Source organism: Sebastes fasciatus, chromosome 24 (genome assembly GCF_043250625.1).
Source record: "Sebastes fasciatus isolate fSebFas1 chromosome 24, fSebFas1.pri, whole genome shotgun sequence".
Taxonomy (NCBI): Eukaryota; Metazoa; Chordata; class Actinopteri; order Perciformes; family Sebastidae; genus Sebastes; species Sebastes fasciatus.
In genome coordinates, this window is record NC_133818.1 from 8,849,189 (window position 1) to 8,876,898 (window position 27,710).

A 27,710-nucleotide genomic window follows, 5' to 3' on the forward strand; every position below is an offset into this window, starting at 1 on the left:
TTTATAATTATCATATTCTGACTTTATTGTACACCTAAAGTAGAAACTTGACATTCAAATATCATGCAACACTCAGATGTGAATCCAGTCTTATGAAAGTTACATTTTATTTTCATATTAAGAATAAAATAGCTGAAGTAAATTCTTAAACATTATACACAACATATACTTAAAAAGATAAAACAGAAATAAAAATCCCATGGTTGGAGTTAGGCATCAGTGAATCTTCAGCAAACGCATTCATCTCCTTCTGGCGATCCTCTTGGATCTCCACAGAACGGTGTTTTGATGCCTCCTCTCCAGCATCACCTGCAGTTATAGCAGCTCGCCTTCTGTGACGTGGACGGAGCGATCCCAGCTTTCACATGACTTTGATTTTCGGGTTCGTGCGAGCGGGGGTCCAGGAGGCTTTCCTCTCCTTCTCACAGCTCGCACAGACTCCTGTGAATTTGACACCTCTAGCTTCTTTGACCGACTTCATCGGCTTTTTCTACTGCAGCTCCGGACTTCTGTTTCGTCTTCAGAGGTCGATTTAACAGCCTTAGTTCTTCCCTTTCCTCGACGTTTCACTTCTGTTTTAACGGCTTGTAGTTCCTCCGAGCATAGGATGCGATAAAAAATGTCACAGTATAGTATACAATAAAAACATTTCTGCCTGAGGCAAGATTTAGAGAGACTGCTGTATAACAGACTCCATTAGGTGATAAACTTTTGTGTAAATATACTAAACGAGTGTGTAGGTTGATCTGAAAGACATCACTAAAGTAAGATCTGTAGGTGTTTATGCAGCATTTAACATAATAAAATGTAAAAATTGGCAGTTATAACATGTCAGATAGTCATGACGCATTTGAAACTGGTAAAAAATAAAGTGTAATCTGCAGTCAAATTTCAAGACGTCAACGTACAAAACAGATTTTTTTGCAGAAATGTATGTTGCTGTGAAATTTGTTACATTTGGTAATCAGTAATTTGTTTTTATACAAACACAAGGCAACTTTGGATAGATATCCTTCTTTAGATTAACGTGTACAAACTGCTGCACACTTGAAATAATAAGGCACTTCTCTAAGTTATAAGGACTATGTGGACATGTGAGCTCTCACGAAATTGCTCAATTTCTATGAGGCAATTTTGTTGACATACGATAAATATTAAGCATAGAAAATAAATAGTGCTCTATTTAGATTTTGTTTACAGCAGTGATTTCCACGCTACTTAACAGCGTAAAGTGCGTATATTTGGCTCAGCCGGTTGAAGGCCGCGGTGAGGCCGCAGCCTCGTCAGATCCCGTCTCCTCACCAGCCGGAGTGGATGAGGCCTTTTCCTTCAGGCCCTGTGTGCTAACCTCAGAGGCTGGAGGGGGGGCGCGGTACGAGCCCAGGCACTTTGTGAAGTCTTCTGGCGAAGCAGCGAGTCCCTGAGGCTCACAGAGCGGTCTCAAAGATAACCAAGCTACCGTCTGCTGTTTCTGCATGTCCGTTTGATATGCTGAGATGGCTTCTGCTGTCGTACGCCTTTAAAGAGACATTGTTTGCAAAGTCAGATTCACTTAATTTGAAAGTTTTTAACATTTTAAAGTGTGTATATAGAAAGTGTTTGAGGGGTTAAAGCTCACCTGTTTAGCTGCCTCTAGTAGAGCAGCTGCCTCCTGTTTGCCAGTCTGCTGCACCATCTTATAAAAGATGCCCTCTTGGTCTTGAAGCAGGGTGTAAGGCGCATCATAGGCGTGAATTTGCCCTGCATCTAGCACCTGGAGACAAAATAAGATTTGTGGTTATTGCTGAAAAGTGTTTCCACATTTGGATTAATTCAACTGTACATTTTAGTTAGATTAAAAAAACATAACTTTTTATAGCATACTATACTTTGACTATTTATGTGACATACTATACTATGACTTTTCATATGGCATACAATACTATGACCTTTTATGACTTCATGACATACTATAAGATGACATTTTTTATGGCATACTATGACTTTTATGATGATAAACAAGTACTCTATGAGTAGGAGGACTCACCAGTATCCTGTCGCTGTCTATGATGGTGTTGAGACGATGAGCTATAGTGAGCACGGTGCATTCTCTGAACTTGTCCCGGATGGTTTTCTGGATCAGCTCATCTGTCCTGCAGAGACACGGTATAGAAACGTTTAAAGAAATGCATTTATCTACCTGAGCCGCGAGTAAAATGAAGACTGTCTTTGATTAGAACAATACACTTTTGATGGTGTGATCTTTTGAGTTTGTAACTGCTGCAGTCGTGGCATGCATTTTTTTGCGTTCTACGACGACTGCCAGTGAGGCGGGTTGTGTCGGCGGTACCTGGGGTCCACGTTGGCCGTGGCCTCGTCGATGACCAGGATGCGGTTCTTCCTCAGGACGGCTCTGGCCAGACACACCAGCTGCCTCTGGCCCACGCTGAAGTTGGAGCCCGACTCGGCCAGAACCGTCTCCAACTTCCCGGGCAGCTCCTCCACCACGAACTTCAGCTGCACCTGCAGGGGAAACACAGAGGGAGTGATTGCCTGACGCACGCGACAGTGAGAGCTAGAAGCTCAACTGTTGGAGTGTGCTGATTGGATGCTGACCTCCTCCAGAGCCTTCCACAGGTCCTCATCACTGTGCTGGCTGAAAGGGTCCAAGTTCTTCCTCATGGAGCCTGTAAACAGCACTGGGTCCTGGAAAACAGGGGAGAGGGAGGACTTTAATGTAGTTCAGTCGCCAGCTATTTTAACCTTTGTAATTGGTAAAGTGTTTCTGTTTTGGGCTCAGGTTAAGAGCTCTTATTCTGGAATAGGCATCCTCTGCGTGTGTGCGTTCTAACAGCCAATAAGAGGTCAGCTGATGTTTACCTGAGGAATGATGGACATCTTCTGGCGCAGGTCGTGGAGGCCGATCTCAGAGGTCAGAACCCCGTCGATGTAGATCTTCCCCTGAGGTTCTGCCAGGCGGAACAGAGCTGAGACCAGAGAGCTTTTCCCAGCACCGGTTCTGCCCACAATACCAACCTGACGCACGGGAGAGAAGAATCTGGTTTAATGTATTAGTTTCGGTTGAAGGTGATGAATTCAGTCCTCTGAAGACTAAAGACGGCTGACCTTCTCTTTGGGTCGGAACATTGCTTTCAGGTTCTGCAGCACCATCGGTCCGTCGCCGCCGTAGGAGAAGCTGACGCGGTCGAAGGTCACCAGGCCTTTGCTGGGCCAATCGGGAGGAGGACGCTTGTCGGTTTCCCAGGGTGCTTCGCTCTCCAGTTCAGTGTACTCCACCACTCTCTCCACTGACGTCATCTGAAGACGGTAAACAGACAGGTTACTAATGTGACCAAAGAGGTCAAACCAAAACTCAGCACTGTGTTCAACAGTTTCTTGGTATTGATTATCAATGATGATGTGTTGTTTTTCCTGCTAAACAATTTCCTCTTTAAGTGATGGATGGTGAGTTTTGTTGTCAAGGAATATTAATGTATATCATCCCTAGTAAATACTACAGGAAATCTCGTCTGTCTCAGTGGATTCCTTTCTGAATATTAGGATCGAGAATAGGCGATGCTTTAAACGCCGGATAATTGAGCCTTATTCATGTGACATTGCCGATTCGTTTACTGCTACAATGTATACTTAGCTGTGTCTGTCTATGTTTAAATGTGTATATTGTGGGTATGTATATGTATATGTGAATATACCGTATATATGCAAACTTTTGTAATAGATTACTGGTGTTTCTAATTGTAACAACAAACCAAGTCCCTTTGTTTTCATACACGTTTAATTAACCATCTTTTCTACATTTATTTATTTATTTGTTTTTTTATTATTATTATTTATTATTATTATTATTATTGTTTTAATTATAATTTATCTATTCGTTCAATTATTTGTTGAAAAACTTAATAAAGTTATACATTTTTTAAAAAGTTTTAAACAATATTGCCAGGCAAAACATCGCAATACTTTACTGTGTCAATTCTTTCTGCCCCGCTTACTAAATAGTGTGCATAAATCCTTCAGCTACAAATACAAGTTGTAAATAAAGTCAAAGACAAAAGGAATATCTTACCAGGTTCTCCACCTCTGCACTCTGCCTGACCCCCCACTGGAACATCCCCATCAGTGTGACAGAGTAGGACAGAGCCAGACCGACGGAGCCAGCGTCCATCTCTAACAAAACCAGAGAAAAGACATTTCAGGTTCTCTTGCAGTAGAAGACACTCTTCTCTCTTTTATCAAAACAATGAATGTCTTGTATTTGAACATAGTGGATAAGTACCTCATACAACCCCACTTCAAAACACCCACACTATGTCTTTATTGTTAAAAGATGTTCCTTACGGTCTCTGAGCAGCAGGCAGCCAAAGGTGGTGATGGTAACAAAGATGGAGCAGATGCCGTCGAGACGGACGGCGAACCAGCGGGAGGTGGTCAGGAACAAGAACCAGGCCTCTGTTCAGGACGAGGACAAATATTATAGACACTGGACAGACGCTTCATATTGATGAGAAGTGAATCTAATAGTGAGAGGAGAACCTGAGTGCAGGTCCTGCTGGGCATCGAAGGCTTTCTGGAACCTCTCCTCAGCTCCAAAGGCTCGGATGGTCCACAGGCCCTGAAGAGACGACGACAGGTGGGAGAACACTGGACTCCGAGCTGCAGGAGAGATGAAAAACAAAAGCCATTTCAACTCACTAACATATTATGGTTGTTGTGTCCAGCCTGCATGCTGTAAATTTGCAGAATTTCCTCCATAGTCTTTTAATATTTATATCTGCAGTACACCGTTGAGCCACATGAGGGAGCCTGCTGCTTATAACATTGGATCTAATATGAAAGGCAGTGTACATTCTGTTTGTTTACTCCGCTTAAACGCATTTATATGGTCTGTTTTACAAAGTAATCAGCGTGTATGTTGTGTATATGTATGCCCACATGTTTTCAATAACACAATAAAATAAAGGTTGTGACATCAATTGTATATCTCTGGTTTAGCTATTCAAGATGATATATAAGGTGATGTTGAAATGGCAGGAAAAATGGTCAGGAACACTCACTGGTGGACTCGAGGCGTTTGATGTTTCTGGAGGTCTGCAGGAAGTAGCGCCGCAGGTAGAGGAAGAAGAGGAGGAGGGGGATGACCGGGATGAGGATCCAGGGGATCACCGACACCGCCACAGCGATCACGCTGAGGATCTGCAGGAACACCTGCTCGGAGAGGAGGCACAACAAATACATGTTTACTGTTTCACACACACTGATGTCAAGCAGGTAGGGGTGTAACGATACCTTTTTACAACGATACGTATCGCTTTCCATTGTTCCGATCTCTCCTCACCTGAATGAAGTCCACGAACGTCCACGGCATGTTAGAGTCCAGCTGGCCGATGTCCTTTGAAAACCTGTTCAAGACTCTTCCTGAGGAGAGACAGGAGAGAATATCTTACTATGGACAATCATATCAGAGTTTCTATTTGCTCAAAGCTAACGTGGGTGGGAGTAAAGGACACAAAACGCTTGTTTTACTGGCGCAAATGTTCTCCATCTGTAGATCTGCACTTTTGAACGATACAGAACATTTTATAATTCATTCAACTGATGCCTCAAATACATGCTCATTAACTAGAGGTAACGTACCAATGGGGTTGATGTCAAAGAAGCGCACCGGCGTTCTGAGGATGCAGTCGAACATGCGGTTGTGCAGATTCTGTGCGCACCTCACCATCACGTGGAACAGCCATAGATTCCTGATGAAGCCAAAGACGATGGTGGCAGCAGTCAAACCTGTGGACACAATATTCTCCTTTACACCACTGAGACGGCACGCAGTACACAGAGTACACAGAGTGCAACGCGCGGCGTCAGATTACCTCCGTAAATGCACAGGTAGAAGGTAGTATCCAGCTCTGCGGTGACGTTCAGTCCGTTCTGGATGACGACGGTGACGTTCAGCTTCTCCTGCTCGCCGGCCCTGATCGGTCAGAACGGTACAAAGTTACACAAAAAGAACTAAATCAGAGACCTGTGAGGAGTGTAGCAACACTGGGGGTTAATATTCAGTATATTTCAAACTTACCAGTGAGCCAGCCACCAGTCCTGCATGATGTAAGCTACCTAGAAGATACAAAAGAACAGGCAATAGGTTAGCGTTTTGTTTTTTATTTCAAGAAAGGGATAACTAATTCATTATGTGCAGAGGACAATAAAACTTTGCTGTTTCACATTTCCTCACTATAGAACAAGTAGAAAGTGAAATGAACTTTTCCTCAAGTCATTTGTACCCTCCCTTGGGCTTCTTGCGTACCTGAGCCAGAATGTTGAACAGTATGACGACCACCAGAACCACCACGTGGGCTCCGGCTTTCAGGTATTTGACGTACAGGCCCACTCCGATGGTTCCCTCGGAGCGACTCTCCTCTGGTACCGTCTGCACCGTCTCTGCCTGCGTGGATGACACCGGATTAACTCATGGAGATTAGAACACCACGTGGAGAGAAACGTTTTAGCAGGACCCATAATGGACCTGTTTTTTGTCTTTTTTTTTAGGGGGGTACAGGTGGTCTTTAGGGGAGATAGCAGGTCAACAGTAGATGACACATAGAAGTGGTGTACATCATCTGAAAGCTGGGAACCTGAAGATTAATTTGAGATGCAGCTCAGCACTATGTGTCAAGTTGTTCTTGTCATAAATCAGAAATAACATTAACTCATTAATTAAAATTGATTGTGAAAGTGTATAAGGGTTTAGAACAGATTTCTGCAAGAATTGCATTTTTGGGCGATTGGATGGCGAGCACTTCTGTTGTGTAAACTGCTCAGAAACTCCCTAATTGTCAGTCTACATAGGAAAGCCATCCATCCTCTGAATGCTCTAGGTCTCTAGTTTGTGGCTGTAAAGCTTCATGAGGCTGTGATTATCCTAGAGGTCACCACAGGTCAGTTTATACAGTGATGTCAAGTTTTTAAAAAATGGTCTCACTATAATGAAATGTCTCCTATGGGGACTAACATCATCACACATGAATACAGTTGGGCTCATTGGATCCACAAGAGTCTCAGCTTTACAGTGATACCCAATTTATGTAATTCCAAGACTGTTTAGAGACCCCAGTATGCAGAAATATTCAAACACACCATTTTAAAATAGGCGAAAACAACACATTTATACTGCATTCAAAAAAATTTGTTTTCATTCACATATCTTGAGGTCACTTTTGAGCGTTATTTAGCCTCCTTCCCAACATAATAGTATGACATGGTTGGCCCCAATGGATTCCTTAGGTTTTTCTAGTTTCATATGATATCTGTACCTTCACCCTAGTTCTGAAAACTGAACTTGCAACTGCCCTCCTCTGGAGAAACTAAGACAACCCGTTGGACATGTTGGTGATGTTCTGATAAACAAGCAGCGAGGCGTACTAACCGGTAAGTGGTCTCCGTCTTTGACCGAGTGCACGGAGGAGGTGTGAGAGAGCACGGAGTTCTCGGACAGAGTCCTGTTCCTGACCAGGATGTCTTGAGGAGGAGGCTGCTGCTGCTGCTCCTCCTCCTCCTCCTTCTTCAGCAGGGAGGTGAAGTCCAACCCGGACCGCTGCAGCTCCGCGTACCTCCCCTTCGCCACCATGTGACCCTGACACAAGCACACACACACACAGTTAGGACACATCTGTTTACATCACCGCTGCCGACACAAACATTACATCATCATGTATACACACATTTTGACAAGTTTATGGGATGATACATTTAATTACACAAAGATGCTGATGTCTTGAAACACTAACAGTCAGGTTGGTTACAGAACAGGCTGTTACCAGCAGCTGTTCAGTTTGTCCTGAATTGTATAAACTGTCAGTACAGTAAATTGGCACATGACTCTGATATGGAGGAAGAGCATATTTAAACTCTAAATTTATTCAGATGGACACATGTAATTCTGTGGAGAAAGTCAAGAAAGTCATCATTTATTTTAACCCCTTGTGCCTCACTTTAAAAAAAAAAATAAGTTGATGATGTCCTTCAAAAAACTGCCATGAAATTATATGTTAATATTATTTTCTGACTGAATTGTAGATTTTTAATTGATTATATTATATATTTTTGTTTGTGTATATACTGTATATGCTTATATGTATATATATATAAATATATTTTATTTTATTCTTTTAAAAGATATATATATATTTTTTTACTTGATTTTAATTAAAATTTTTTGTGCATGTATGTTTTTTTTCCTGTATCTATAATGGCTTATTTTATATTAATATTATATTTGAATTATTATATTATATTATATAAAAAAGCAATAAATATAGTATTGGGGAAAAAATAAATAAATATATATATATATATATATTTTCCACTTTAACGGAGTTAAATTATTTAACTATCATCAGTCCTGATCATAACTACCGTACAGCTTATTAATTAAACACTGGTATCGGATCGGTACTCGTTATCGGCCCATACCCAAAGCCCAGGTATCGCTATTGGGACTACCTAGTTCTTGCATGAGGCCCATTGTGTTGGAGAGTAAAACAAACGTCCAGACAGAGTTAAGTTTGTGTACACAGGGTTATTATTTTACTGTGTAGAGGCACCGACCTCCTTGAGGACCACAATCTGGTCGGCTGACTGCAGGTACTGCAGCTGGTGGGTGACCAGGATACGAAGCTTGTTCTTCAGAAGGCCACAGATACACCTGATAGACGGACATACAGAGAAGAACGGGTCAGGTTTTAGCACTAACACGCATACTGTACGTCTTATTAACAGAGCAGCAGCTAGATAGAAAAACAAAGTAGATTTACTGTAACTGCGTGTGCTTATTCCTTATTATAGTTACAGTCAGTGGGATTGTGTCATCCAGGCGGAAAGTCTAACAGGAAGAGCGGGACCAACCTCTATTGTCTGCCTGACACCAGCAGCACCGCACCTCTTCCTGCTCAGCTTTAGTTCTGAAAACACTTTTCCTTCATCTCTGTCTGTTCTCATTTTGTTTCAAAGCAACGTTCAAAACCTACAACAACACTATTAACTAATGGAGCACTGAAGGAAAACATGATTCAATAATGCAGATACATCTCCACCCCTCTTTTTACGGGAACTTTCTCCTGTTGAGATCCAACGCTGCAGGCTTCCCTCTGCAGCTTTGAAGCTCTCTCTCCGGTATCTTCCTGTTTGGTAGATCAAATAAACCCCCCCACTCCCCCGTGCCGTGGTGTAACAGCGTTGGAGACCTTATCCTGCCGCTCTATAATGTGTGCGTTGACGAACTTGAACTGCAAGTCTTCAATCACTCACTGTTCGAAGAGGTGTCTCCCGACCTCGGCGTCCACAGCACTCAGAGGATCATCCAGGAGGTAGATGTCTGCATCCTGATACACCGCCCTGAAGACACACATGACTTTGTTAGCATGTAGCTGCTACACCTATGTGGAAAGTTGGTTTTCTGCTAGTTGCCTTTGAAACAATCTTTGGGTCAACTCTGCACTGTGAGTGACAATTTATCTAATCATCATATACGCTAATACCTCGCCAGGTTGACTCGAGCTTTCTGTCCCCCGCTGAGTGTGGCTCCTCTGTCCCCGATCAGTGTCAGGTCTCCGTCTGGGAGCAGCTCCATGTCCTGCACAAAACAGTCAGAATGAATCTGGAACTCGCAGACACCATAACAGACGCACTGAAGTTGTAGTATATCTTCAAAAAAGGTATGCAAAATGTGACGCTTTCACTTCTCACAGGGACAGGATCAACGACACAGTGATGTTTCTTTTCTACACATTTTTTTAAAGTGGACAACAGAGAGGTGACGGGGAGCATTAACCCAACCACATGGTCAACAACCATAACCTTTAGACTACCAGGACAAATGTTACAACACTTGAAATGACACAATCAAGATGCTTTACTTGGATACCAGAGCAAGTGTCGTCTGACTCAGGAACAGACACACCTGTGTTATACAACCTGAGGCTGCTTTGTACAAAGGTAGAATAACACATTAACGCAACTTGTGATTTTTAGGTCGTAGCTTGACTTGCAAAATTATTTTTTAAATTGACAAAAATCGAATTAAAGATCCCACAGGGTCCACGACAAGAACAAGTCATGTTTAAGTCTAGAGCTCAAACAATTACTCAATTTTTCAATTGACAGAAAAATAATAATCTACCACTATTGTACTAAACCATTTATCGCTTGAGTCATTTTTAAAGCAAACATTTGGAGATGCCAGTTTCCTAAAAGTGCACATTTTCTAATCTTTGTAAACTAAGTATCTTTGGGTTTTGGACTGTTGCTAAAATTGTTTGAAATTGTGGATATTTTCCCCAATTTTCTGACATTTTATGAACAATACAACCCATTAAACCTATAATTAATTGAACAATCGGCAGATGAATCAATAATGAAAATGAGCATTAGCTGCAGCCCTATTTAAGTCCAAATTATACTAAACATGACAGATGTGTGTAAAATTCTGTTTGTCTTTTCTTATGTAAAGCTTACACGGCAAAGAAAACGTGTTTCTCCAGTTCATTCAATCTACATTTCCTGCATGTTCATATCTCACACTCTTACTCCATGCCTCAGGGCGCTGAAGGAAACTCAATATTTTGTGTCAAACTAAACAATTAGACAAGCCGACTACAGCAGAGTTACTTAACACACTCAGTGAGTCAGCATATTGCTGTCAGACATCGTTATATAAAAAAAGATGGACTTATAGATAAGTCACAGATTAAATGAGAGGAAGTGTGTGTGTGTGTGTGTCAGACAATACTACCATTAAAGGGCCAATCAAAGACAATGATGTGTGTGTGTCTGCGTCAGAGCTGAGCTTTTATTTAGATAATTTAGGTTCATTATGTCCAATTCTATGTGGACAGTCACATGACTCACAGGTAACTCATTTACTGGATACAGCTTGGTGAGATAATTCTGACAGTTAAGTGCAATCATAGCTCACGCTCTGGTGTTAATACCAGTCAGACAGTTGAGAGCAGAGGGCGGCACCCTCGGTCATATTTTAAGACGTGCGGTTACATAACACCCAGTAGCGCCCAGATCGGTGTAGTTCTCCACAGACCAAACAAAGCAATGGACAGATTGAGGTCAAACTGACGTGCATGGCTTAAACTAGAATTACCGGTCAAGGTGCAGTTTACATCCATGTCTGTCCCAAATGGCATCACTTCATCATTCTAACCTGTTAGATGTTTGTGTGAAATTGCCATACTTTGCATATGAATTCTTGAGTTATGGCCAAAAACGTGTTTTTTGTGAGGTCACAGTGATCTTTGTGCCGATCCCTCCAGGCATTCCTGAGATATCACGTTCGTGAGAATGGGACAGACGTGAGGTCACAGTGACATCTCACAGTAACACGCAAATTGCAAAGCTCTCGTGAGATGGTTAGAGTTAGGCATTGACCTCACATGGTTAAGGTTCGGTATTGGCCTCGAATGATTGAAGTTAGGCATTGACCTCGAATGATTGAAGTTAGGCATTGACCTCGAATGATTGAAGTTAGGCATTGACCTCGAATGGTTGAGGTTAGGCATTAGCCAGCTAGCATCAACAAAAGGGACCTCCTGATGGGCGCCGAGTCCAAGGCGGACAGTATTGCCAGGTAGGAGTTGAAATTGTTCAACTTTCTTAAGTGCTTCATTATCTTGATGAACTTGAGAAGCAGCTTCTCACATTAAGCCACGAAGCATTAGAAAATCTGTAACCATCCACAACAGTCTTCAGCTCAGCCTCTCAGCCTTTATTACACTGCTACTCAAATACAGTTAGCCTGCAGGCAGAAAGATAATACTGCTGCCTGAGGATCATTTTGACAGGTCACTGCCATCAGTAGGTGAAGAATGAATGAACAGCACCTAGTCAGCTTGTTTTTAGAGCTATTGTGGCTTTCCGTTTTGTCTTTTAGATGTGCACCGCTTGCTGCTGGTCTCTTTGGGCCAGCAGACCAGCAGCTGGTTGGAGAAATCTCACATTTACTTACTCATATCCTCGACAAACAAAAAATTTTACAACGCCAAGATTACGGACTTACTTGATTACTGTCATTGCTTGTGTGTGTGTGTGTGTCTGGGTGGTGAAGTGGATTGAACACAATGGTTCTTTGATTATGTCAACAACTCCATGGAATCCATGTGAAGCGTGATAGAGAATTTTACTAGATACCATCTGATGAAAATCTCCCGTGTGGCCGCGCTACGTTAGATGGAGTAAATGATTCCTTCATTCTTAGTGTTCGTGACTTTTAAATTGAAGAATCATTACTTTTTATGGCTGCAGTGAAATCATTTGACAGTAAATATGCTGCTCTGTTGTTACTGCTATTATTACATAATGATTGAATGATGAGGAGTTTGGTTGGTAACCAGCTGTGTGAGACCACAGATCCAGGATTAGTGAAGTCATTTGCATCAAGGAGAGCCTGAGTGAGGTGAACTTGCTCTGTATTGTGCTGTATATTGTTTTAACATGTAATGAGTCAAGACTTTATCTAAACTGTAACATGTACTGGGTGTCCTGCACATTCACGTAATCTAAAGTAATAATTAAACTCACCCTCTTCAGAGCGCAGGCTCGGAGGACTCTCTCGTACTTCTGGGGGTTGAGCTCTTTCCCAAACAGGATGTTACTGCGGATGGTTCCGGGGAACACCCAGGGCTGCTGGGCGGCGTAGGTCAGCTGACCTTTGACCTTCAGCACCCCCTTTTCGTTAGGCAGCTCTCCCAGGATGGTGCTCAGCAGGGATGACTGGAAGGAACAAAGAACAAAGACAGAAAGAGCTGATTGATGATGTACACAAACTACCTGAACACTTCTACCTAAGCTGTTTTCTTATTCTACTACATCTAGCTGCCTTCTGACTCTGAAATGACGAGGAGATATCTGACCTTTCCAGCTCCCACGGGTCCGATCACAGCCAACAGCTGATTGGAGTTCAGGGTGAGGGAGAGGTTCTGCAGAGTTGGAGCGTCCAGATTCTGCAGGGGTACAAAAACATATTTAAACATACAAGATACCAATTAACCCTTTATCACCTGTGTATCACCTGAGTACGGTCTAAAACCTGCTCTATATATAAAGCGTCTCCAGATAACTTCTGTTATGATTTGACGCTATATAAAAAAAAAATTGAATTGAATACTTGTAAACTATGTATTGGACCAGGGGTTCTATTCAAGTACTTGAAAACGTCACATATATTCTTTTTGAATAGGAATAATATCTGATTGCGTTATTGTTTGGTGCTTTATTGTTGCTGGGGCAGCGAGTTTATTCCTGTCTGTTCTTACAGTTAGTCAGCAGGGTTGGGCCGCAATTGCACTCATTTCAAAGATTCAAAAGGTTAAAAAGACAGTTAGTATTAAAAGGTGCTAAATATGGGATTGGGAGCATTTTTTATTGCCTCTCAACGTGGCTACGGTGAGCCGGCGGCTCGTAGGTAACGGCGCTAAAAGTGCAAACAACAGTGAAGGTGCTGACAGAGCTCACGGTGTTAACCTGAGGGGGAACCGGAGGGTGGGTGCTACGCTTCCGCAACGACGCCGTCATATCCGACATTTCTCCTCTCAAGTTTTTGGTTTTGGAAAAACGAAAAAGGTAGGTTCCATACACACCACTGAAAGCTTTGACAGGCCTCCCGCGCCTAGTTACGACTGCTAATGCTGGGTACACACTACAAGAGAATCAACCCAATTTGGGCCCGACTCCTCCCTCCCGACAATCAGCAGCAAAGCCCCGATTTTTTGATGGTTCCAAAGATGATCTTTCCAGATATGATCCTGTGCTGTGAGGCATGTTAAGAGTGTTTTTTACATCCCCGATCAGTTCAGAAGTCCATCCTGGCCGCACCGATTTCAAATCGTAAATATTAAACATGTTCAATATCTACGATAGGATATCCTGTTGTGTGCGGGGAACCCCGAGGACAGCCGATGACGCAGTAACGTGGGAAAGAACGACAGCCAGTTGAGAACCAAGCTGACTGAAGAAGGAAGGACCACCACCGGCATCATGGCGGCTGCGACTAATGCAAAACGTGAAGCATAAAAGCAGTAGTGAGACGGAGCGCAGAGATGGAGGACCAACTTGTTGATTTGAGGCAACAACACAAGTGTTTATTTAACGTGTCTCGATGACTTCATCCATGTTTTCTTTTTGTTTTCTGTGTGATTTTTCAGTACTAAGTAGTGCAAACAAACTAACATGTATAATATGTGTGTGACTTGAAAGATGAGCTACACAAATGTGGGATTTAAATGATGTTTTAAAGAAGTATTACTTTTATGTTTTATCAGGCTCATCTAATATTGGGACCAATATGGTATTTCTATGCCAGGTTTAGACAGGTCTATGTATCCAAACATCCATTATATGTTGATTTTTATGTCATTATCCATCGTACCAGCAGTCTGTGGGTAGTAAAAGGTTAAAGAAAATTTCTGGATTTGCTTAATCTAGTGAATCGGCTCAGGGAATTCCTAATGTGTACACCAGTGAGCACAAGGTATCTGACCTTGTCCCAGTAGCAGACCAGGTCCTGGATCTCCACCGAGGCGTCCTTCTTCTCATCCTGTGACAGTGCAGCGGTGCTCTTTGTGATCTCGTCCAGCATCAAGAACTCCTGGACCATAAAAAAAACAAAAACAGAATAGAGTCAATGCCAAGTTCTAAGGTTATACAAAAACCCAGCAGTCATATATCAGTTAAATCTATGTAACATGCATACATCAAGGTACGGTTTTAAGACGAGTGGTTGGGTAAATCATTAGGTAATGTTTCATGTGACAGTTCAAGCTAACCATATCTTTATGAGAAAAAGAAAAAGTAGTAGAAAGGAAGTGGCTTTACAGGGCTGGACCTGCAAACTGTTGCCATGGAGAGCAGCAGCGCTGGGATTAAGTGATAAGAGATTAGCTGCCTGGATTGTGATACCAGCTAAAGAACTGGACACTGTAGCCTTTTATCTGCTTTCATAAAGACCAGGCAAGAACTGAGACGAGTATATCAAGTGAAAGTCATCTATCAAATGGGAAAATGATTTGGTGGTATTTGGCTTGTAGGTGCGGTGCAGCCGTTGAGTGACTTCCAATATTAACTGAACATATTAAAGCGCCGTACCTGAATCCTGCGGATGCTGACGCGGCTCTCAAACAGCTTCTCGATGGCGTTCGGGAAGAAGAGCGTGACGGTGAGCCTCACGGCCGTGTACAGCGACACCGTCACGAACACGCGGCTGGCCGTGATGGTGTTCCCCAGGAGGACGTAGAGGGTGAAGGTGACGAAGAGGATGAGCTTGCTGGCGCAGAAGAAGGAGGCCATGTTGAGGCCTCGGAGGTAGGAGCTCTTCATGATCATGGAGATCTCCTTCCTGAGGGGGACACAGGGAGGTCCAACAATCACGTGGGCTGACTTAAAAGCTTAGCAGTTAGACTGTCTCATCATTCAACACATCACCACCGTGAAGATACAGAGAGTAAAATCAAGAGGACCGTGGAGATAACAAAGCCATGTGGCGTAGGTTGCTATGGTAACACACACATGGTAAAGGTAACAGAGGAATCTCACAGCTATAAACTGTATATTTGACCAAGATGAACCCTCAACAGCCAGCATTTAAAACACCACAGAGCAGCTCCAGCTCCGCCCAACAAGAACCCAAATGGAAATGTGTTTGTATATTTTGTGATCACATCTGACGCTGCAGACAAACATCCTTTTTCTTTGTCTCTTGGAATGCAGCCACATGTACATGTTTTACCCAAAGTAGTAGTCGCTTTCTTTCAGCACTAAATCAGACACGTGTTTTCCACACATGAAAGAAGACACCCATGTGAGAACAGAGGGAGCGCCTCCAAACCTGACTTCCACTCTATTTCAGTCCAGCACACAAAAGACAAAAAAAAAGCACATGCCAGTTGTGCATGACTTGAATCAACGGCACTGTGTTGCAAGGAAACAAAAGGCCGCGTGTCCAAACAGCACCACTAACAATGATACGGTTTCATAACAGCTGAAAGATACTGTACTGTCTGTGACTTACTTTAAAGCTGTAAAAAAACCTAGAGCTGCAACAAGTCATTTTTAAGCAAAAAAAAAAGTCTAAATTCTCTGATTCCAGCTTCTTAAATGTGAATATTTTCTGGTTTCTTTCTTCCTCTATGACAGTAAACTGAATATCTTTGAGTTGTGGACAAAACAAGACATTTGAGGACGTCATCTTGGGCTTTTGGGAAACACCGATCGACATTTTTCACCATTTTCTGACATTTTATAGACCAAACAACTAAATGATTAATCGAGAAAATAATCGAAAAAGAAAGTAATTGTTAGTTGCAGCCCTAATAAAAACATTAAAGTTGTCCTTATTATCAATTCAGACGACGTAATTGTGTATCACAATTATCTGGATATATGATTTCATCACGATATGATTCCATTGAAACACGATAAATGATCATATTGAATTATCGCCCAGCTATAAGAGACTACTTCTTTAAACACTTTGATCAAAAAGTATTCTAAGACTCCTTCTTACCTCCTGACCTCGGTGACCAGAGCAGAGAAGGGTTTCTCCCAGGCGTACATCTTGATGATCCTGATTCCAGACACCACCTCGTTCATGGTGCGGATTCTGCTGTCTGTGAGAACGGCTGTTTTACTCCTGGAAAGAAAAAGTAGAAATGCTTAAATACTGAGGAAAGAAACTATGTTGACAACTTTCAAAATGAGTTTGCATGTGATTGCAAATGATTGGAACATATTTATACATCAACTAGGCTACTTCCACTTAACCCCTTGCCATTCCAAACACCTTTTTTAGGGGGTTACAGGGGGTCTTTAGGGGGAGATAGCAGGTCAACAGTAGATGTCACATAGAAGTGGTGTACATCATCTGAAAGCTGAGAAACCTGGAGATTAATTAGAGATGCAGACCATTTTTTTAAACTTGACCTCACTGTATAAAATGACCTGTGGCCGCAAACTACAGACCTAGAGCATTCAGAGGATGGATAGCTTTCCTAGCTAAATTGACAATAAGGGGGTTTCCGAGCAGTTTACACAACAACTTATGAAACATAATAGAGCATAGGAATGACCATCATATACTACAAAATGTATTTTAATTAATTAATTAATATTTATTTATGATTTATAACTAGAAGAACTTGACACACAGGGCTGAGCTGCAAATTAATCCTCAGGTTCCCAGCTTCCAGGTGATGTACACCACTTCTATGTGACATCTACTGTTGACCTGCTATCTCCCCCTAAAGACCCCCTGTACCCCCCTTAAAGAGACAAAAAAACAGGTCTATGAAAAAGAGGGTTGGAGTGGAAAAAAAAAAACGTTGTTTTCCTGGGAGTTTCCAGGTCGTTCTAGTAGAGACCTTTGTACACAGTGAAACAATTGAACAATGGAAAACCTGCTAAATGTCCTCTTCTTCGTCCTCTTTTAGTTGCCGAACAACAAGACTGCGCATCGTGAGTCAAATCACCAAATCATTTTGTGCGGTAGGGGTGGGGGGAAAAAAATCGATACAGGATAGTATTGCGATATTTTGCATGGCAATATACTGTATATTACACGGCTGTGTTGAATACTGGATTCTGATTGGTCAATCACAATGGTCTGTAATTTCTCTTTAATAGACCGTTGCTAGGGCGCAGCTCTGACGTCGGACTCTGGTGGACCGTTTTTGTGTCAAAATATTGATTTCTTAAGTAAGTAGCGGGATAATGTACAGCTAGCGGGTCATTGTTGTGAAAGAATCCCCTTCAGGGCGATGAGGGACCCCTCTGCTTCGCATTGGGAAAATTGCAATAAGATCGTGGGGCCTCTGGTGATTCCCTCCCCTACTGAGTGGTAAATAACAACGGTCTTATGAGTGTTTTACCTGAACTTAGAGAAGAGCCTTCCAAACCAGGTCTGCGTAGGCATCAGGAACATGAGGATCACCATGCCTGCCAAGCACGACGGTCCGATCTCCACCCACAGCAGTCCCACGACTGCTGCCGCCTGGAGGGGCCCCACCCACAGGAAGTGCAGGAAGATAGTCACCTGTTCGAGAGAATTACATGATCAGAAAAGCATGTAAGGACAAAAGTACTTCCCTAAATATATGTGAATCACACAGTGATCAGTTTGTTCTGAAGAAGCAGACATGGGCAGTTTGTACAGGAGTGGGGCAAAGTTTCTCTACAGTTGCTTTTTAAAAGACTTTAATCCAAACCAGCATGAGAGTATGAGCTGGTTTAATAACAGCCCGATGCCAAGAAACCAAATGCCCTGAAGAGAAAGCGGTGTTTTCACAGCAGGCTCTGATTAAAACGAAACTCAACAATCCAGTGAGACAAAGTGGGTTCGGTGCCACAGAGCCTCGGAGCACAATCAAGCCTGAGCACCACGCTGGGAGAGAGGTCTTACAGTCACGGTATCTTACAGTCAGGACAGCGCTGCCGTGAGACACCGTAACCACACACTTAATGTCCCACCCATCAAACGTCTTGCAGCTATAATCATACCCAGAATTCAAAAAGGCCTCATAAGTGAGGACTTGCAGAATTAGGTCAAACACTCTTTGAGTTCACCTCACAAGACTACACAACCCCGTCTTCCAGACACAACATGATCCAGGTATTAGTCTGTGTAGAGTCTCACTCATCCAGGTGGTAGGAGATCTAAAATGAGTTGGCCACAGAGAGAGTGAAGGCAGGGCTCAACAATAAGACTTGCCCAGGGCAAGTAAAATGCCACGTTGGGCTAGTAAATCTAGCAATCTGATGGGGCAAGTGGTAAAAAAAGAATTAAACAACTTTATTTCCGGAGCTGATGATGGAAGTAGCTAAGGAGTGAGCCATCTTATATATATTAGTATTGTTGTTTTACCATTGTGAAGCACTTTGGTCAACTTTTGGTGCTTTTAAATGTGCTCTATAAATAAACTAAACTTGAAATTTGAAGTGAACTCAAATTCCTTCTCATCCCTGTTGAGAGTTGCTACATACTCTGTACCGATCGGGCGCTCGTGAGAAAAGGGCGGCAAGTAAAGACAAAGTTTATGAGCTGAAGTGCCTCATCGGGGAAGTGTGTGACCTCCTGTCTCCTGTCAGTCATGTGGTGTGAAAACCACAACGACTTAAAGATCACAAGACAGCAAGTTGTGTAGTGTGAACAGTACAGCGGTCTGACGACACTGAAAGTCGTGTAGTGTGAACTTGGCTTTAGTTAGGTTTAGAAAACAAAACTACTAGGTTAGGTTTAGTAAAAAAAAACGTCATGGTTTGGCTTAAAATGACCATGTTTCAAACGGGACACGAACAGCAATCTCCGGCGTTAGTTTAGATGTATGTGTACGTAATCTTTAGGAGACGGGGTTGGATTTCCAGCAACTTGAGATCTTCCAGGACAATCGCAACCGTTTATATGGCTGCAGCTGATGTGGAACTTTCCGTTGTAGCCGCTATGGCGTAGCCTGACATCGCCAGACCAAATCGCAAAAGCATCTGCCAGAGCAAATAAACCATGAGCTCGCAGATTAGTCTGATTCCCAGGTAAAGTAAACACACCGTATATCTTGTAATTCTGATGGCGATGTTGGAGAACTGGTTAGATGGAGGGCTGAGATAGTATCTAAAATTGTTGTTGTTCTATCTTGACCTCGCAGTAAAAACAACAGCCCTTCCTCTCTAGAAGCCTTAAACTTCACTTACATCATCAAACTTGTTGACGTCATTGGAGAGGAGGTTGACGATCTGGCCTGTGGTGGTCTTTCCCATGGCTGCACTGCTGAGACGCAGAGCCTAGAAAGAAGACAGGAAGGAACATCAATCACAAACACTTCAAATATCACAAACACTGTCCATTCAAGCAGACAGACATTTGTGGATAAGAGACTGACCTTGCTGTAGATCATGTGACACATGGCCACTCTGATCTTCATGCCCGTCCTCTGGACGTGGTAGAAGTAGAGGTGATGGAGCAAGTTCAGGCCGATGGTGCAGATGGACAGGCCGGCTGCGTAGCCCAGGGCCACGTTGAGAGCCGTCGTGTCGTTCGGGTCGTAACTCTCAAAGTACAGGATCATCTTCCCCAAGAAGACCGGCTGGATCACTTTAATGATCTCCTGATATGTGGGGAAGGAGAAGAAGAAGGGTGAGCATCAAGACACGCTAATTACTCTGGAAAAACGAACACTTTTAATCAACAAATTTCAATATTTGTTACATTTGTTTTGCTGACACACCAATAAAAGTACTGCTAGTATAACGTGACTCTGCTTGCTTTAATACAAAGAAGATTTGCATGTCAAATTATTTTAAAGTCAGAGATTATACACTCAATTCAGCTCATTCCCAGAGCTTAAACCCCCACTTGCCTCAATGAGTGTAAAGAGTCCCAGCACCGCGTATGGTTTCCAGTAGCACTTAATGATGCATTTGGAGAGTCCAGGTTTCCGCATCTCTTTGGTGGCCTTCAGGTACTCCTGATCCCAGTATCTGTCATGGAAAGACGGCATGTTATTTGATGTTTTTTTATTAATTGTGTGATAAGAAGTCGAGCCTCGCATCCAGATGAGTCAGAATTTGTCAAAAAAGAGGCTTCCTTTTTCACTTCATAATAATGAGACAGGTGTTAGTCAGGCAATCTGTCTGTGTGGTCAAAGGCAAGTTCTGACTTGCAATGACTTTTCCATTATCCTCGGTTGCTAATGACTCCTACTGTGGTAGCTACAGAGGGAGTAATGATTGTCTAATGGAAATGGGACGGAAAATTGAACAACTTTCAATGACAAAGCACTTTCACGGCCTAAAAATCATATTTGTATAACATTTGAAGATATTATTCAGGTAATCCAATGGGTTTTTAACTATTCATGTATAGTGACAAATATTTTTATTAGGGTTGTCAATCGATTAAAATATTTAATCGTACATTTTTTATCTGTTCAAAATGTACCTTAAAGGGAGATTTTTCAAGTATTTAATCCTCTTATCAACATGGGAGTGGGCAAATATGCTGCTTCATGCTAATGTATGTATATATTTATTATTGGAAATCAATTAACAACACAAAAAAAAGACAAATATTGTCCAGAAACCCTCTACAGATAGATATACAGGCAGATATTTAGATCCTTTAACAAGTCTAACAAGTTAAAAATACTTATCTGTATATTCAGTCATGAATTAATGGCACTATAAACTGCAACAGAAACAATTCACCCGACTGTTTTTGTAAAACTTTGTGCCATTTATGGTGCCACCAGCGCTCTATGGATAGATGTATCTATATCACTGGAAAATTGGCATGGCCGTTGCACAATCTTGTCTCACACTGTGCATAAATACCAAGCAACAAATAAAGATGCGTGACGAACAGAGCTGGGAGGCCTCAGGTCCGGGATTACATGCTTATGTGTGCACCGATTAATTCAGATTTCCTGTCAATGAAACGGCCGACAATGAGATGATAGATTACTACTGGAAAACCTTGCTAGAACACACACCGTGAAACAACCAAGTCATCAATAGCGGTGTGTAAAATTCAAAAAGCGGCTCCTGTGAAGTCCACATTTCTGGACGAAATAACAGCCTACTTTTCCCTAGATTCTTCTCTGGTGTTTCCGTGGGTTTATGTCTGGAAGTGGAGCGGTTCTGGTGTGGGCGTTTGTGTTTGGAAGCGGGACCTAAACTGCTCTGTTTGTTCCTGTGCATGTTGTAAAACACGAGGCTTTACAAAAACACTTACATTCATTCGTGTAATCATTAACGGGACGGGACTCTTCTCCAGTCGTCCGTCATTGTCGCGGTTAAACTTTACATCTTGAACTGTGTACAGCAGCCTCCTGATAATGCTGGAAATGTTTGACTTGAGATGATTCGACTACGGTCATTGTGGAAACCACCTTCTAGGCATGACTCTTCAAATTCAAACCAACATCGTGATGTAATAGAATGCAATGGAAAAGATTGCAAAGGTTTACGATGGGAACGGCCAGGGCCAGGTTTAAGTGTGATCCACATGTCTGTGTATTACACAGTGCGTAGTTTGGCCGTAGCTCAGAGCAGAGAGTAGCAGTAAAGTTGTCTAGTGGTAGTTAATGTACAGTGTAGTCTCAAGAAATGCTGCAGCTCCTCAGGACCCGAGTAAAGCTCACGTGTCTCGCTTCCCAACTGCTCGGAGTTTGAGTTATCCAAGTATTTTTAGAGGCGGTGTGCACTAGTTTGTGTGATTTGTTACAATAAAGTTACTGACTGGTGATCAGATGTTGATTTTTTGAAGCGGCTGTTCAGCCAACAACAGCAGCAGGGATGTGCTGGGGATTGAATGGAGCTCATCAAGGAATTTGTGGTGAAGGTGGTGCGCCTCGATCTATCGACAGCTGATCAAGATATCCACAGAGAATAAGACATCTTTTACCTCCTGATACATACAAGACAGTCTGTCTGATGTGACTACTGCTCTCCTCTGACGTTGGGTTTTGATATCTACAGCAGCAGCTTGTTTAGTCAGACTGATAATCAAAGATATTTATAAATACATGCTTTATGTGTCAGGCAGATCTGTTGGGAGAAAACTACTTTTAATTATACATACATGTCTTCTTTGTGATCTTTTGGCTTGACTGAAGTTGTCTCTTAATTTAGATTTGACACTTTGAGATCTACAACCGTACTTTAACTGATAATATCATACTTGTAGATATTGAAAACAATCACTGAGATATTTTAGTATCAAGGAATCTAACATTTCTTTTGACTTCTGTGAGCAGTGAAAAATAAAGTGGCGGTACCTGGAGTTTAAGTTCCAGACTTGTTAAACGGTTGATGTATTGGGGCAACTTAAAGGGACTGTATGTACGTTTTTTACACATATAACAGCTTTTTATTGTCAATGTGTGAACAGGTTGTAACGTAACCTAACTAGAACAACTTGACACACAGTGCTGAGCTGCATCTCAAATTTATCTTCAGGTTCCCAGCCTTCACTTTGTAGGGACCTGCCATTTTGGGTGGCAGACACAGTGAACTGTCTCCCAGAATCCTGGAGGTATGCTCTCCTTGACCACAGGACTCAACTCAGCTCCTCATTGGCTACAGTAACATTTCACCCAGAGGTGTGAAATTCACACAGAACAAAACCAGAGGAATGTCCTTTGCTCTTCACCTCCTGACACAAGCTGACCAGCTGCTGGAGGTGACCCACAGCTCTTTCTACTCTTCATCTAAGCTCTCCAGTCCAGAAGCTGTAGAAACAGCTCTGTTCTGATCAATGGCCTGTTAGGAAACAGCCATTGCAACCAAGGAACCAAAAGGCAGACGACGCGAGTGCTCTGCCCTTTTCACCAGCTAACTTCAAGCTATCAAGCGAAGAAGTTAGCACCAAACTAACAGCAAAGACGACCTCTTTGACTTGGAACCACAACTTCAACACATTAAATCACAAACCCTTTTCTTCCATGGATTGGTAACGTACTGGGCCTTAGCATTAGCAATCGCACAGGGCTGAGCAAGACTGTCCAACTTTGATTTCTAGAAAGTACTTGTATTGATTTGGTTTAATGTTATTCATTGAGTTTGACTGTGGTGATTTATCTGTATTTGATTTTTGGGTAACTGGCTTCGCCACATCTGATGTGTTTAGTTTATGCTTCACACACTCACACACACACACACACACACACACACACACACACACACACACACACACACACACACACACACACACACACACACACACACACACACACACACACACACACACACACACACACACACACACACACACACACACACACACACACACACACACAAATGTTTGTGGAATATACATGCTGGTCTCTTTAATGTTGCACAAGAGTGAATACTGCCAACCTCTGCTATGTCAAGAACTCCGATATCCTTCAACCTTTACTATCTATTTTGGTTATAGTTATTAATTTAATTATTAATCAACGTTCCAAATTGATAGTTTAGCATATATAATGAGACTATATTAACGTTTTGGTCATTGGTCCCTGATTCCAGGGTGGTGCCCCGTTTATTATTGATAATCTTTATTAATATTAATAATTCTATTATTATTTATTAATTAATTTGCTAATAACCAAAACCTACTAAGTAGAACCCCTACAACTTCTATGTGACATCTACTGTTGACCTGCTATGTCCCCCTGTACCCCCCTAAAAAAGACAAAAACGGGTCTATTGTGGGTCTCAAAGGGTTAATGGCAAGTGACAATGTAATTCGAGTCATCTCACTGTTTTTCTCAATCGCTTTGGCTCAGTTTTTGAAACATGCTCTAAACTGTCAGTGCAAAATCTAGTTTTTGTGTCGGTAGATTGGCCACCAAAAGGAGAAGTTGCTTTGTCATCGTGTGAGCCGTAGTGGTCAAAATGTCCAGGTGGCTTTTCACCGCAGCAGTCAACGGAAAATGTTTCTCACAGGTTTTGTTCCACTTTTTGTTGACACTGACACTCAGTTTTGTCTAGCTGAATGCTGCTGTGTATCACACTCTGCTTTTTAGACAGTAACTCAAAGTTTACTGGGATACGTCAATACTGTACAGAAACAGAATATGCCAATGCGTATTTACACAGTAAATGTATTTGTTTAGCAATGTGCTACATGTACTGTTAACAGAAAATTCACCTTGGATCGTTCATGTACATTGAACAGAAATGTTGCCACAATCTATTTCTATTTTATTATTTACTTCATTATACTTTCATTGTAAATGTATATCCTTTTAACTTCATGTTTAGCTATTTATTTTGAATTAAGATTTTTCTATAATAATTTTTTTATTATTATTATTTTATACACTGCCATATGTTCAAGGTACAATGTGTTAAATGTATAAAATCAATAAATATATGTTTAAAAAACCTGCTGTAGTTCAGTTAAAAAACAACAAATTGTACCTCCTCGTCATAGATATTTATGGATAATACATGTACAATGGATAATTTTGCATGTGATGGCTCATCGATGAAAGAATGTTTATAAGCGGTTATTGTACTGACTATTCTGCACATGTGCCAAAACAAGCGCAATTTGCTTGAATGAATGAAAAATTCTAATCCGTTGCGAACGACAAACTAATTGTTCCGAGATTTGAGGTCATTGTTTTGAAAAAAATTATTCTCGTTCGAGAATTGAGCCAAAGCAAATGAGAAAAAACTGTAAGTTAGTGTTTTGTTAGATATCTGTGATGTCAATCTTGAAGTATTGCAAACTACTTCTTGTGACAGTGAACTACGGTAACTAATCACATGCTGAGAGATGATTCTGAAGGGCTCTCTACCTCTGCAGGTCCTGTCCCAGACTCTCCGACCTGTCCTCCGGCAGCACTTCGTACATGTCATCTTCCTCAAGCTTGCGTTTGGAGCCAGTGGAAAACAAAGGGTTGAGCCACCTGATGGAAGAGGAGTCAGGAGGAGAATAAGACAGAGATGAACACAGTGCATCAATTCAGGATTTCATTCAGATAATCAAGTCCACATGGTGGTGCTTAAAAACCATTAGGGGTGGGGGAAAAAATTTATTCACCTATGTACCACGATTTAGTCTTTTTCAGATTTTGAAATACATTTTTTCATGCCAGAATCGATATATTTGCTTCATGTGAGTCTATGCGGAGGTAGAAGGAAGTTACCGCTTTTATTGTTGTAGTCTGAGTAACGTGACGTCATATCGTTTCTGTATCCTTCAACCAAAACAAACCGCAGCGAGCCGAAACGACAAAGTAAACTCCTTTTTTTCTCGTTAAGTTATGACGTTATTCTCGTAATATTACGACTTGTTTTTTCTCGTAAACTTATGACTTTATTTAACTTGCAATACTTGTAGAATCACAATACACATGAGAAAGGCACCCAAGATAGTATTGAATCTGGAGATGGGTGCCCTAAAAACCATATAAAACACTATTACACAGCATTAATGTGTGAAAAAACTCTTTAAATATGAAGTGGTGAACCAATACTGTATTATCTAATGAGGGGGTGAACAATACAACTGTTTTAAGTATGATGCCAACAGGAACCAATGTGTTCATGTATTCCATAGAAAGATGGCACACATGCTCACTTTTTCCCGATGATTCAACAGGAAACCATCATTTCAACACACAGCTTAAATCAGGGGGTGCTACTTCTGACTAACTTAAACATCTTCTCAAAGTAAAACGTGTTTTTCAACCCTCAAAAGCAACACTTCTTGTTTGTCGTGGCTTGAACTTAACAACTACATAGTCACACGGTCGTGACACTGTGGATTTTAACGTAAAAAGACGTATTTAAAGTCAGCAGTTTACGAGAAAAAAAGTCGTAATATTCCGAGAACAAAGTCATAATATTATAAAGTAGTAATTTTACGTGTTATTTTCTTTTTTTCTCGTAAAGTTATGACTTTATTCTCGTAATATTACGAGTTTTTCTCTCGTTAAGTTCTGACTTTATTCTCGTAATAATACAACTTGTTTTGTCTCGTAAACTTATGACTTTATTCTTGTAATATTACGACTTTTTTTCTCGTAAAGTTCTGACTTTATTCTCGTAATATCACAACTTTTTTTTTCGTAAACGTATGACTTTATTCTCGTAATAATACGACTTGTTTTTTCTCGTAAACTTATGACTTTATTCTTGTAATATTAGGACTTTTTTCTCGTAAAGTTCTGACTTTATTCTCGTAATATTACGACTTTTTTTCTCGTAAACTTATGACTTTATTCTTGTAATATTAGGACTTTTTTCTCGTAAAGTTCTGACTTTATTCTCGTAATATCACAACTTTTTTTTTCGTAAACGTATGACTTTATTCTCGTAATAATACAACTTGTTTTGTCTCGTAAACTTATGACTTTATTCTCGTAATATTAAGACTTTTTTCTTGTAATATTACAACTTTTTTTCTCGTAAACTCATGACTTTATTCTCGTAATAATACGACTTGTTTTTTCTCGTAAACGTATGACTTTATTCTCATAATATTATGACATTTTTTCTCGTTAAGTCATGGATTTATTCTCGTAATAACACAACTTGTTTTTTCTCGTAAACTTGTGACTTTTTTTTTTGCCTAAAATGACTCTTTTGATTGTAAAGTTTGCTAACCCCTGGACTAGAGTTAAAAAAGTTAACAAAAAATGACAATACTTGTAGAATCACAATACACATCAAAAAGGCACCAAAGATAGTATTGAATCAGGAGATGGGTGCCCTAAAAAACATATAATACACTTGTCTTACACACAAATGCTCTTTAAATATGAAGTGATGAACCAATACTGTATTATCTAATGTGGGGGTGATAATACAAGACAATACAACTGTTTTAACACAAGTATAACACCAACAGGAACCAATGTATTTCATAGAGAGATGGCACACGTTGTTAACTAACGGGTGCTGAACATCCGGGTCGGTGAACATCCGGGTCTTTAGGGTCTACTCACCAGAAGAAGATCTTTGATAAAAGACTCGCCGTCGCTGCCGGGTTAGTCTTTGAGTCTTTTCTGACTTTCTCCATGGCTCAAACACACTCTGTAGTCTCCTTTCAACTTTATCCCGCTTTTAAAAACTGCTCCTCCAGGCTACGTGGCGCTACTTCTCTCCATGTTACATGTCTGTCCTCCCTCTTGTTGCGTTGAGCCCTCCGAGCTACACTAAAAGACATTAAC

At 41.3% G+C, this 27,710-nt stretch overlaps 1 protein-coding gene across 1 annotated transcript; it reads right to left on the reverse strand.

Moving 5' to 3' along the window:
• Positions 1–27,710, reverse strand: LOC141763227 (ATP-binding cassette sub-family C member 4-like). The gene is made up of 31 exons (XM_074627732.1): positions 27,486–27,710; positions 25,332–25,442; positions 20,400–20,520; positions 19,923–20,147; positions 19,735–19,824; positions 17,919–18,082; positions 16,559–16,684; positions 15,142–15,391; positions 14,537–14,644; positions 12,912–13,001; positions 12,580–12,771; positions 9,531–9,625; positions 9,301–9,387; positions 8,602–8,698; positions 7,421–7,627; positions 6,302–6,439; positions 6,074–6,111; positions 5,868–5,968; positions 5,635–5,781; positions 5,336–5,415; positions 5,055–5,205; positions 4,534–4,653; positions 4,339–4,449; positions 4,067–4,167; positions 3,106–3,297; positions 2,860–3,015; positions 2,596–2,685; positions 2,330–2,502; positions 2,027–2,132; positions 1,619–1,753; positions 1–1,517 (listed from the first exon to the last, which is right to left on the reverse strand). Exons 1-31 carry the CDS (start codon positions 27,557–27,559, stop codon positions 1,428–1,430), a joined length of 3,966 nt encoding a protein of 1,321 aa, XP_074483833.1. The 5' UTR covers positions 27,560–27,710; the 3' UTR covers positions 1–1,427.